Source organism: Coloeus monedula, assembly GCF_965178545.1.
Source record: "Coloeus monedula genome assembly, chromosome: 1".
In the NCBI taxonomy this organism is placed as follows: Eukaryota; Metazoa; Chordata; class Aves; order Passeriformes; family Corvidae; genus Coloeus; species Coloeus monedula.
In genome coordinates this window covers 87,336,413-87,349,894 of record NC_138781.1, presented here as the reverse complement: position 1 = coordinate 87,349,894, position 13,482 = coordinate 87,336,413, and the positions used below count along the sequence as shown (strand labels likewise).

Genomic DNA, 13,482 nt, shown 5'->3' with positions numbered 1-13,482 from the left:
GGCCACTAGCGGTGCCGGATGAACCGCGGCGGCAGAGCAGCATGGGGTTCGGCGGTGGTGATGGTGTGTGCGCGCTGTGGCGCCGGGCCGAGGGTCCCGAGGAGCGACGGCTGCTGGAGCTCTTCTCCTACGGGCTGATGGCGCTGGGCGCCGCCTCCGCCCTGCTGCTCTGCTTCATCCCCATGCCCTACGGCCGGTACTCCTCGCGGCGCTTCGGCTGGCTGCTGCCCGCCCGCCCCGCCTGGGCGCTGCAGGAGCTGCCCTCCCTCCTCGTCCCGCTCGGGCTCGCCGCCTGTGGCGGGGCGGTCGCGGCCGCCCGGCCCAACCGCGTCCTGCTGGGCTGCTTCCTCCTGCACTACGCGCACAGGTGCGGGGCTGGGCGAGCGGCGCTGCCCGCGGGCACCGGCGGGGCTGGGGCGGATGGTGGGGGCACCCTGCGGTGCTGGGGACAGGAGAAGGGATCGGTCTTCATAGAAATGCCTGGTTGCTGCTTCCCTACCGAAGGGGTTGAGGTTCTCTTCATTAGCGTTTGTTACTTAATCTAATAGTTACTGGCGTCTCTTCTGCTTCGCTACATGGAGATAGTCTGTGTTGTTACGGGAGCCGGGTAAACAGCCGCGGTGATGCCGGGCTGGCTGCCTTGTGCGCACTGTGCTGTGCACTGCGATGCTCAGCGTGCCGCTCCGTCCCTGTGCTGCTGCCTCATGGTGACTCCCGCCTCAGCAATGGATTGACCAGGCTGTCTTACGGTCACAGTGTTACAACAAGGAAAGTTCAGCACCGTGTACTGATACAATCTTGATGTTGTGAGACAATAGCTATTTTCCAATTATATTGTTCAACATTATCTTTCAACATAGTGTTTGTTGCAGGAGTTGGACTGGATGGGGATTTCCTCCAGCTCAGCACATCCAATGAGTCATTAAAATACTGGCAAAGCTGAGGCCGAGTGCCCTTTGCTGCCAGGTAGTCGACAGTATTCAGGCATTTCGTAAAAATACGTGGAGAAGGCAGCTTAGCTGGATACCAGGTGCGATCTTGCTGTTCCCTTCAATTCATGGACAGTAGCTACTGATCATACTCCACAAGTAAATTTGCCACCAAGACGGGAGCAATAGATTTGTCAGGTTTATTTTAAGCCACTTGTGTGGCTCATATGTTGTTATTTTCTGGTGATTATCGAGAAAAGCTCTTGCTTTTGACCAAGCATATTCCACAGCCTTGTGGTGGGGAGGTATATGACATGTGGCTGATGTGGAGGCTGCGTTTGAAAACTTAGAACTGTGTCTTTGCTCCCCCTTTTTCTGTTCTTAAGCATAAAGGTATTAGCTTTGGTATGGGGTCTTAACTGATCCTTGATGTCTGGGAATAGCTAGGAATGCAATGCAATGGTTTGTACAGAAAGCTGAGCTGTGCTGCAGTTCCTTTTTTTCCAGTTGCTTACTGCTATTGCCAAACCTGAGGGATTTTTCTGTAGGTAAATGTAGACTGGAAGACACCTCTGTTGATTTACCAAAATATGAATATCGATCTAATATCGATATCCAACTGAGATGGACAAAAACTCTCTAACAGTTTAGAGTTAGAAAGTGCACGTTTTATTTGGTGCCAGGCACTGCTTGGGATACCTCCCTAAGACGCAGGCCCTGATACAAGCAAACACGATACCTTTTATTCCGAAATATTATGACTATCCAAAATACAAATGTATATTCATAACATTAACACCTCCCATTCTCCGCTTCATATGGAAATGAGCTTACATGTCATTAAGCATGCGTAGTGTGTGTTCTGAATTGAGTCGGTGATCTTGAATTGGGTCAGTGGTCCCAAGAAAGATGGAGTAACTCATCTTCCTCATTTTGACCTTTTTGCCTTTCTGAGCTTTAACAATCCTAATTACTTTAGTGACCTGTAAGTTTCCTCTTGCATGACTTTTGGATGGGTTCCCACCAAGGGAGGAAATTGGTAGTTGTCCTTGTTCCCTACACCAACTTTATCAATGTTTCTATTCCTCGTTCTAAGCACAGCTAAGCAAACATACAAATGACAGATCATCAGTTATTTGGTAATCAGTTACCAACATCTTAAAACCCATTTCAGGTCCAGCTCTCTCAACTATTTTCATTAACTCTAGCTGGGCCCAAATTCCTTCCTATTCTAACTAATTTCAACACAGCTAGCCTATGACTAAAATCTTTGTTTCTTCTAAATCTATGTTTCACTGTTATCTAGTTATGTTTGTTGTAGCATAGTGGGCTTTAAATAATCCTGTAATGAATTTGTTACTCTTTCTTGAAGGCTGTTAGAGTTGTGGTTCCTTTGGAAAGATTATTTTGAAGCAGTCGTCCTTGGGTAGATGGAAAACACGTGAAGAGTGCTCAGGCTTCAGTGATCCTGCTTCTGTATCATTATAGATCATAATTAAATCAATAGACCATTGGGAGTTGCCTAGTTCCACAAGAAAGAGCACAAGAATATTCACCTGCTCTTCTTGTTTGGAGCTAGTTTGTTTACTTGCATAATCCCCCAGGAAAAGCAATCAAGATTCCTTTCCCAAATGGGATGGCAATTGTGGGTTTGTCACGTCTTTAAAGGTGTCATAGAATACACCAAAATTGTCGAGGTGAAGCAATAATTGTTTTGACTTACGGGATAGGGAGGAAACCGATCTCATTTAGGTTAATTTCAAGGGGATTGACTTTCTTTCTGGAAGTGCTGGAGGAATTTGGTGGAAGGATCTTGAGACCTAGCTCATTTCAGAAAGCTCGATGATACAACTGAGGATTTAGGAACAAAGGAGGACAAAAATGGGCTGTGCTTAATATCAGTTGCCTTTACTCCTCTCACCAAAGTAATTGCTTTGGATACAAAGTCCAAAATTTCTGCCATATGGGGAGAGAGGACTGATCTTGTAATTCCAATTAGGCAAAAAAAGAAGAAGGTTTTAGGTGTTAAAGCAAGCGCAGCTATCCTTTCAAACAGGCACCAAGGACTGGTGCTGAGAATTTGAAAATTAGGGTAGTGTGGACATTGTTTGGACTTCAAAACTATCTTTTTTTTTGATTAATACAATACATTTTCTTTTCTTTGTTTACTATAGGGCACTCATCTTTCCTCTTCTGATCCGTGAAGGAAAACCAACGCCATTTTTCACTTTTGTGTTAGCGCTTCTGTTCTGTGTTTTCAATGGATACTTGCAGGGCCGAAGCTTAACCACCTATGCAACTTACCCTCCAGGCTGGTTGGGCGATTTACGCTTCATTACAGGTGAGTTAAATCATGGTATGAGAACATCAGGTGTAATTTTCCTCTGTCTTCATAGCTCTTAATTTTTTATTGTGCTCTTATAGTATCTTCAATGCCTTTTTATAAGTCTTCTCATAATTTTCTTATTGGTGTAGCTGGAGGCCTTTTAGCCTTTTTCTTTAGAGCTGTGAACTGACATTTCTTTCTGCGGTGCTAGGTGAGCCGGTTGTCATCTTTACTCTTTAACACCCAGGTAAATCCGGGTCGTGTATTTCTTTTGATGTAGAAACTTGAAGCCCTACGTGGAACCAGCAGCATACAGGTTTAGAAGAAGCAAGGATTTTTTGTTTAACATATAGATTAAACTAAAGTAAACAAATGCATGGAGTAAAAAAACTAGCAAGGGTAGCTGCTAACTAATGACATACCATGGCAAATGCTACAAGTCCTTGGTGTCAGGATATCTACACTGGATATGCACACAGGCACCAATCCACCTGCCCTTCTAATTGGGGGCTGGCTTTGTCAAATGACAAAGCTGGCCCCACAAGGAAGGGGTGGAGGGGTTAATCATTCACTCCCAGTCGGGAAGTGAGGTTACATTATACTTGAAGCCATGGATATGATTAAAAGGCTAAGATATTTAATGACGAAGTATTTTGTTAACCATACTTTTTTGTTACCAAGGCATCTATTTTTGCCCACTGTCAAAATGATAGTATCATTTCCTAATGAAATCTTTACAGAAAGATCATTTTCCTCTGAAGATAAACCAGAATATTTTGCCTCATCAGTCAAAGGCAGAGTACTGTACTGTGACCGTTGATCTGAGTCAGTACCCTTCTTTTTGTTATTCTGTAGCCAGAGCAAGTTAGTGTTTCTCCTGGATTTCTCAAGCCTTTTACATCAAGAAGAAGAATTTATTGTCTTTATTCCAGTGTTACTGTGGATGACAATAGAGGACAACTGTGCTAAATGCTGTCATGAATATAAAGGTGAAGAAATTTACATCTAAGTAGATTCTCTTGCCAAGATTAGGAGGCAGTTTTACTTGTGTGCTAAAAATAGAGAAATTGAGGTACAAGGGAATGACTTCAGAGGGCACTAGAATATATTTGAAGTCTTCTTGGTACTTTCAAATTTCCACTCTCCTTAAATTGGAATCCAGCAAAAAAAAAGTTTAAAAGATTTGTTGATCAAAACTGTTGAAGACACTAAAGCCAGGCAGAATTTTCTTTCAGTGTCCTAGTTCAAAAGATATCTGGTGTCCTTAGTCAAAAGATATCTCAATGCAGTGCTGTGAACAAATCATGATTAATGAGCATAAATCAGTTCCTCCTTACTCAAATCTCTTTAAAAAAAAAAGCAAGTTAATAAGACTTGTTGCCCAAATTTCCTTGAGTTCTTTTGGGTTTTTTTTTTTTTTTTTTAAGTTTCAAGGATATCTGAAAGATGCAAATATATAAATGACAATAGTTAGGTTCATCTGCCTTCAGTTATGAATACTTCTGTGTATGAATTAGTTTGATTTGTATTTGTGTTTTTTGTTGTGGTTTTGTTTGTTTGGGGGTTTTTTTGCCAAATAATACCAGTTTGAAATATATGCTTTTATGTATATTTCTAGTACTGCTAAAGTAAGTAAGTGTTACTTTGGTGACTTTTGTAAGTCAATAAAAAGTTATCCTGAAAACTAAGAAATTGAAGATTCCTGGTATACATATCAACCACTTTAAGAGTGTGACCATTGCTGATTTTTTGAGACTGTAATTACAACAGACCTTGAGATAAAATTTGGCATGCCCATTAACAGCTAAACTGAAGACCTTTTTTTTATTATTATTATTTCTGTAATTAGAATATCTTTTGGAGTTTTTTTGTTTTGTAGTACATATCAACATAATTGGATCTTAGCAATTTATAATTGCTATTTGGTATTCATTCCAGCTGGGCATCTCCAAATACCTGCAGCTTATGTTTGTGGCTTTGATCAAAGCAAATGCCAAAGTGAAGTATTGTACACTGGGTACTCCCTGAACAACTGGATTATTATGTTCTAGTACTTCAAAAATATCTGACACTGTCTTTAAGCTTCTGTTTAAAATTACTAAAAAAAAACCCTACTAGAATATTAGAAAATAACAATAGCAAGAAAGCATATTTGCTGGTAGTTAATAAGGTATTTCTTAAGCTGTATGAAGTTACACATGGAAGATAAATGAGTGTCTACAAGTATCAGCCCACCAAGGTTCAATAGCTGGAAGCTGAAATGAGATAAATTTCCAGTGAAGATAGAAATTTGGAGAAGGCAGCCTGATTAACTATCATGGTGAGAGACTGCAAACAACTGATTTGTTCTCTGACTGTGGAACCTTATAAGTTATTTTGTTCCCCAAAACAGACAAACTATATAATATCTGCACCAGCAGTTGATTTGGAGCAGGAATATGGTTTTGATGTCATTTCCTCATGGTTTCTCTGGACTGGTTGTTGGTTTAGTTCAGAGCAGTGAACATATCCATTTTCAGAGGAAATGAGAATGTTCTGCTTCAAATGCAGAACCATGAGCTTGCAAACCAAGAACAACTTCATAATCTTTCAGCATGAACCTTACACCTGTATGCCAATAACAAGCTTGTGAATTTACCAAGAGAGCTGGTCATACCCTGAAGTGGTGACTGCTACAAACAGGGACACCAACACCTCTGTGCTTCACCCTTGTGTCCTTTCCTTATCTATGTGCACTTTTAGTTGGAAACACCTTTCTTCCTTTGCTTGCTTTAGCTTCTCCAAACCCCATGCAGTATTCTGTGTTTTTTCTTACTCCTTTAAGTCCCTATTTAACTGCTTCCTTCCAATGTTGATGGCTAACTCTTCTGTGCGTCAAACCACTTTTTTTAGTAGCAGCTCTGCAAAGCAGAGCAGCACCTGCAACTCACAAGGTGCAGGTGACAGAACATCGGGACCTCATCTGTTGCATGAAGCTTTTTATCTGGTAGTCAGGCAATTAAGCACAAGTACCACCTCTGCTCTCTTCACACATCAGACCTGAAGAGCACATATGCTTGTCCATATCTGGGCATAATTTTGTAGGCAAGGGATGTGGGTTACCAGTGTCTCTCCTAATACTGGTAAGCATCTAGATGCTCCAGATGATTGTGTCTTGTTGGAAAGACTAATCACAGAATCTGAGATTAGGCACTGGTTAACCTCAAAATACAGATTTTATCTGTTCCTTATCAGCAGGGAGCCTTCAAGGGAAGTTAACATAGGTGACACACTGCCAAAGGGTCAAAATAATGAATGTCAATCATAAATTCCTTTTGATTTATCCCATACTCATGGCAGCATAAGGATGCAGAATGTTACAACAATCTCAGTTTCTGTGAAAGACTGTTATAAATGGCTAAACAATTTTGCTGAACAGCACAAGTAGATGGTACATTAATTCCTTCGCAGCTGTATTCCTTTTATTGCACATAAATCTGTTGGGGAAACTCTGATATGCTATCAGTAAAAACGTAAAAGGAGAGTGGGGCTAAGGTATGTCCCTCTGGGAAAACTAAAAATGGCTGTTTCTTTCAGTGTTTAAAATTTTAGTGTATTTTTCTTTGTGCAAGTTAGGGATACATATACATTATATCATGCATGCATTTATATACGTCTAGCAACATAAGAATAAACTTCATTTTTACAGTGCCATTTCATTTCTAGGGAGCTGTTGGTAATGTGAGCTCTACTAGCTGAAGAGCACAGTGTGGGAGTGGGACTGTGCAGGATGTCACCAGAACTGTCTATGCTGCTTACACTACTACTGCTTTGAGATAATATGCCTAATGTGATATCTGACTGTAATGTGTTTTCTGAAGAAACACTGTGCACTTAATATAGTATTTTCAATATTTTTCTTCAGGTTTCTTAGGGTGGTTGATTGGCATGGCCATCAATATTCATTCTGATCATATTCTCAGGAATCTGAGAAAACCAGGGGAAACAGGTTACAAGATACCAAGAGGTAAGTAAAAATGGTACAGAAATTAATACAACAAAAAGAAGTATCTCTCATACAAGAGGTGGAGAGAGCTTGCACTCAGACTGGAGAAGAGAAGGCTCAGGGGGATCTTACCAAAGTTTATACATACATGATGGGAGAGAACAAAGAAGAGAGAACCAGGCTGTCCTTAGGGGTGCCTAGTGACAGAACCAGGAACAATGGACACAAAATTCAAGCACATAAAATTATATCTGAACTTCTTTTTTTTCTTTTTTTTTTTTCGCTGTGAAGGTGGTCAAACACACAGGTGTGGAACAGGTTGCTCAGAGAGATTGTAAGGAGACTGAAAACGAGACTGGGCATAGTCCTGGGCAACCTGTTCTGGCTGATCCTGCATCAACAGTGGGGGTTGGACAAGATTATTTCAAGAGATCTCTTCCAACCTAAAAAGATTCTATGTGTAAATGAATCTAAAGCTTGGTGTATTTTAGAGGAGATAGTAATTTATGATATAAGAGGCAACTGGAAATAGCATTTTGTTGTCTACCTGAGGAAGTGATTTTATAGTTTGAGAAACATCTTACTTTTTTTCCTCTTAAGCCAAGTATTGTAAGGAATCTGTTTGATGATATCACTTGGCTTGTGCAAATCTTTGGGTTTCTTGACCAACATTGGCTGTATTTTAAAAATGGGTAAAAATGTAACAGCATTGCCCAACTTTCCAGAGAATCAGCAGGTGGGTGGAGAAGAAAGACCTAAATTATCAACCCAGTGTGGGGGCAGGAAGGGAGCACAGAAAGTACTCAGCATGTGACCTGTCTCATAGATGAAGAAGGAGGTACCTAAAGTAATCTGAGAGCAGCAATAATTGTGGAAAGGGAGACACAGGGAAAAGAGGACAGAAATCCAAATGAATTTGGCATTATAAATTCTGGCCTTCATGAGAAAATGGAGAATATGAAAGGCTTTCTTATGGAGCCTATTGAAGTGTTAAGTGTTAAGGTTATTGACACTTTTGGAAACAGGCTCTCTTCCAGGTAAGTTACACTCACTGAGAGCAGAAAGATAATAGCATCTCTGAATTCTGCTCTCTTGCCACATTTTTTCTCTTAGTTGTTGCTTTTTCTTGGTTGTTAATTTTTTTTTTTTAAGAAAACTGTAAGAACTAAGATATATAAGGTACCCTGTTATTTTTCACCAAGAAGGTAACTTTTAATTTTAATAGATGTAAATTGAAGTGCTCATGTGCAAAATGAATATGAACATACTGTACTGTGTTCAGTGTACAAAAAAGTTCTGAAGGGAATATGTTATTTGCTGCAATATCAGGAGGAGCTGGTCTTTTTGATGTTGCTTACCCAGTTGAAGTGCTAGAATTTCATTTTTCTTCTGTCACAAAAGTAGTGTAATTAGAGCAAGGTCAAAACATGTTCTTTATTACATTCACCAAATACTTGTTTGTTTAGTCCCACTAGTAAAGCACATACTGAGATGTTATCAATTTGTACACTGACTTTGGAATTAGGGTGAAATTCTTGATTTATAAAATTCCCAGCAGGTGAGTACCAATTGTTTATGCACAATTGTCTGTACAACAGATTTATCACAGACTGCCAAATTTTCACTGAGTGTAAGGGTTGAAACAGCAGATCTGATGAGGAATGGGAACAAAAGTGCAACAACTTTGTAAGCTAGAGAATAAATTTGGAACTTTACTTCATAATAATATTGTTCATAATTAACTTGATTTCTAAAGTACTTGAAGAAATGAAAAATTGTAGGATAACTAACCCTATGAGTATTTTCTGAGACTCAAGGGGAGTATGTCTTCTATTTTTACATATTTTAAAAAAGGTTTAGTGTATGATCAAAGAACATAATTATTTGCAAAGGCATGTACTTGCTTCTGATGCTGGTAAATCATCTTTTCTTTAAATAATGAAAGAGGAAAAATGGAGCTACAAAAGGTCTGTCTTAGAATGAGGTCTGAAGTGATCCTTCATAGTATAGCTTGAACTGAAAAATGCTGCCTCCACTGCCCTTAAAGATTAAATAGAGCCATTGGTGATATAGCTCCTATTTGATGTACAGAAAAGATAACATTGGACATCTTGATTAAAGTATTTTGAAATAACTCTGTCCTGCTTTCAGGAGGAATGTTTGAGTATGTCAGTGGAGCCAACTTTTTTGGAGAGATCCTGGAATGGTTTGGGTTTGCCCTTGCCTGCTGCACCATTGAAAGCCTTGCGTTTGCATTGTGTACTCTCTTCATCCTGGGTTCAAGGGCAAGACAACACCACAAGTAAGTTTTGTGCCTTGTCATTTCTGTTGTCTCTATGCCACACTGCTTTTCCATTTCACAAATTATGCCTCATCCTATAGGGATGTTGCAGAGCAAGTCTTGTGAAAGAGACTGCTGCTGTAGGGAAGAATATGATAGAGAATACCCTGAGAAGATTAAGCACTGGAGAATTTCAGCAGAATAGTACAGAGCATAAACCACAGTTCAATGAGGTCATCAAAACAATGTTTAAATGAAGATGGTTCATCCTGGATCTGTAAAGATTATAGACAAGTTTGGCAATATTGTCTTAATTAGTCAAATACTGTACCTTCCCTTCTCAAACCTGTTTCTGTAATATTAAAATTTGGAAAGTCACTCAAGCTGTCTCTAACAGGCACAATTTATAGTCATGTCTGTATCAGATTGTCTATAATCAAGCATATGGACAACATGAAAACAGTTCTCGTAGATGATATTTAATAAAATCTCTGCTCTAAACATTCTGACTGCCCAGGCACAGTATTTATAATGTGGTTTTCCTGCTAACAAGAGGGACCATACTTTGGGGACACTTATTTCCTGAAAGGATTCTCTTTAAGAAATGGCATGGTTAAAAGAACTTGAGCATGTTAATTTTATCTTGGTCATTTTCAGCTTCCTGCTTTGGTTCTCATGTTGAAGCTTAGTGGCATAAGAGGAAATAAACATGAATTTAAGGAGGAAATGGGTTGAAAAAAAATTACTCACCACCTGTGAGGGCAGCCAAGTCTATGTGTAGTGGAGCTCTGAAAAACTCCAGAAACAGAGGTTTTCCTGCCCCTTGTTTGTAGGATGTTCTGGGTCTGTATGACCCTCCCAGTGAACAAGTTTCTTCCACTACCCAACCTGAGCCTTCCAAACCTGTTGCCTATGCCCATCTCTTCCTGTTTTATCACCTGCTATTAGTGAGCAGAGTTGCATAGTATCTTGAGCTGGGAGGAGCATTTGAAGGTTGTCCAGTCAACTGGTATGGCTGCTCCATCCAGGACAAACCACAAGGCAATGCCCAGTTGCCCTGGGCTCATCCAGTTGAGTTCTGAGTGTCTCCTCCTTGCCAGAGGAAGCAATGACAGGTTCTTCTGCCTCTCCTTGTACATTACATTCTTCAGGTTCAAATTCCATGGCTGGTCTCCATCAATCTTAAGCCTTGATGGCACTCTTTCAGAATATCAAGAAAAGCTAAATGTTGTTAATGGAAGTTATTTACACTAAAGGAAAAAATGCATAAAAATGGAAGAGTGGTACAGGAAAAAAGCTCCAAGCTACTAAAGATAGAAATCCATGTAAGTGAAGAAACATGTTAATGTAGTTTGTTTAGTTTAAAAAACTTAGAATAAATGACTGAAATGAGTAAATAGGGTAATAATGGTATTCCCTAGACGCAGGTTATCGTGCATTGCATGTTTTGTTCTGTTTATTCCAGCTTTATCCTGCAGTTAGCTACTGATATTGTGAATATCTGCACCTTTGAGGAGCACAGGTGAACTTTAGCTCTTTTATTTCAGAGAAGCAGAAGAATAAATATTCAAAAATGGGACTAAATGTGCTTGTTGTGGAAGGTGAACACACAATATCTGATAGTGCTCCATATTTTTTTCTTTTTAAAATTGTCTGTATCTGAAAATAGTGATGGTCTTTGAGGGATGTTAGCAATGAGGCTAGTGTAATGTTTGTCATGTTCAGTTTGACTATCCAAATTCTAACTGGAACTGGAGACGTTTCTATGCAGAATGGGACTCTCACTTCAGTGTGTGAAGTATCTCTTGCTTCCATGTGAAGTCATTATGCAATAACATGTTTTTGATTTAATTTTTTCTCCCTCTGAAATGTCAAAACACTCAGGATGTGTAACAACATACTTTTTGAAAGAATGGGCTATTCCTTCCCTGACTGATCTCACCACATCTGTTGGTTTGATTTCCCATTGCTGGCAGCTGTAATGTAGTTTTGTTGTATTTGGTGATTAGATGTCACTTAGGTGATGTAGTAAATGCCATTTTTCTATCCAGAGTAGGTTCTAAAGGCATTTGTTTTGTTTGTAGACAAAAACATGTATGGATCAAACTGAATGCATTGTACAATTACTTAATTTCTTCAACAGCGTTTTGAAGACTCAATACTCATCAGATTTCTTTCTTTGTTTTTCAGATGGTACCTTGAGAAATTTGAAGACTATCCAAAGGACAGAAAAATTGTCATCCCATTTTTGTACTGAGCTGTGCTTTTAACACTTTGAGACGTATGCTTTAAGTAACAGCCAACATTTTACAGATGCTGGCAGGTTAGCAACATACTCTGATCATCACTGTGACAAAGCCTTTCCATCAGTGCTGCTATTACTTACTGCTTTTTCCTCTTAATGGTAACCCAGAATCTGATGGACAGGGTGAATAGGAACAGAAATGCTTTTCCAGCAATGAAGCACCTTCATAAATGCATTAGGCAATGAGTCTGAATTGGCATCGTGGGAAGTACTGTGCACGACTTCTGATGCTTCTTTTTCTGCCTGTGAGGGCTTCTGCTGCTTCCACTCAATGTAGCCATGCTGTCCTAAGGATTGTGCTGTGAGCTCAGCCACCCTCACTGCAGTCTGGATGGTGTGTTCTGGCTACACATACAAATAGGGTTGATTTTAATTTTTTTCCTTGCTATACTAATCCTTTCAATTCCCCCTACCTGCATGTCCAGAAGAGCTGGTGATGCAGACCAAGGAATTAGATAAATATAGTTGTTTTTAGATGAGAGGCAGTGTTTTTCCTTCTCTTTGCACTCTTACAAATATAGGGACGCGGTATGGACAATATTTAATGATATTTACATAAAATTTGTACTGCTAATAGATTCATATTTTCATCTACCTCTTAAAATTGATAGCTATCTCAATATGCAATATGTGTCTTCTCACTCTAAACTGGTTTTGGAAGTCTTAGGATACTTAGGCTGATGCAGCATTGTTAACAATTGTGTAATGTTTTCTAACTTACTTTATAAAAAAACCTTGAGATTTTAAAAAAAATTTCTTACTATGCTGTTTTAAAAAAATCAAGTGTCTTCCTTCTTCTGTTGCTAACATTCCAGATGATTTTATATTCTAAAATTCTGGAGCCTTGCGTCAGTTCTCATAGCCCAACCTTTTACTCAGGAAGGACTCCAGAATGGTTTCAAGAACATGATGGGGATCCCAAGCATACAGATTTTCAAGTTATCTGTGTCTTTTGCATGATTGTAATAATAAAGAATCTTTTAGAATTGCTGACACAAAAAAAACCCAAAAACAACTCAAGAGAACTAAAAAAAAAAAAAAAAAAAACAAAAAAAAAACCCAAACCAACAAAACCCTGAATGAACAACCAAATTCTAATAATTAAAAAAAATGCAAAACAAACAAATGAACAACTAAAAAAACTTTCCACAAAACCCCAAAACTCTGCTGTTAATGTAATTTGAAAATAAATGGAATTCAAACTTTTACCAAGTGTCGTCTGCTCTGTTTGCACTTTCATGTTAGGTTATGTTCTTCAAAAGAATTTGGTAATATAATTTTGCCAGATGCTAAGTTTTCCAGTAAGTTATTGCAGTAAGATTTGTTTTGATGAACAGCCATGATGCTTGCTGGGGAGAGAGGATGATGAAGAGCTTGATTTACTCCTCAATGTTAAAATGGAGTTATTGGACAATAGAAGTTCAATAGGATCACTTAAAGAGTATTCTGAAGATAATTTTAGAATCATAGTCTTAAATATCAGGATATTTCTAAATTCTGTCATCTCTGCAGCATTTTTTAAAAATCTTATCTAAATCATCCACCTATCAAAAATCTCTTTTAGTGGAAAAAACGTAGGATTCAAAAACCCCTATCTACTCAAGGTGTTTAAACACTTACATAGTTTATGGTGAATATATATCTGTATTGGGTTTG

General features: G+C 39.0%; 1 protein-coding gene across 1 annotated transcript; it reads left to right on the top strand.

Annotated features, from left to right (window-relative positions):
* Positions 1 to 41: 41 nt before the first annotated feature.
* Positions 42 to 11,803, top strand: SRD5A1 (steroid 5 alpha-reductase 1; the record flags this gene model as incomplete). The annotated part of the gene is made up of 5 exons (XM_082277330.1): positions 42 to 367; positions 3,104 to 3,270; positions 7,160 to 7,261; positions 9,392 to 9,542; positions 11,712 to 11,803. 5 exons carry the CDS (start codon positions 42 to 44, stop codon positions 11,776 to 11,778), a joined length of 813 nt encoding a protein of 270 aa, XP_082133456.1. The 3' UTR covers positions 11,779 to 11,803.
* Between the last annotated feature and the right edge of the window lie 1,679 nt (positions 11,804 to 13,482).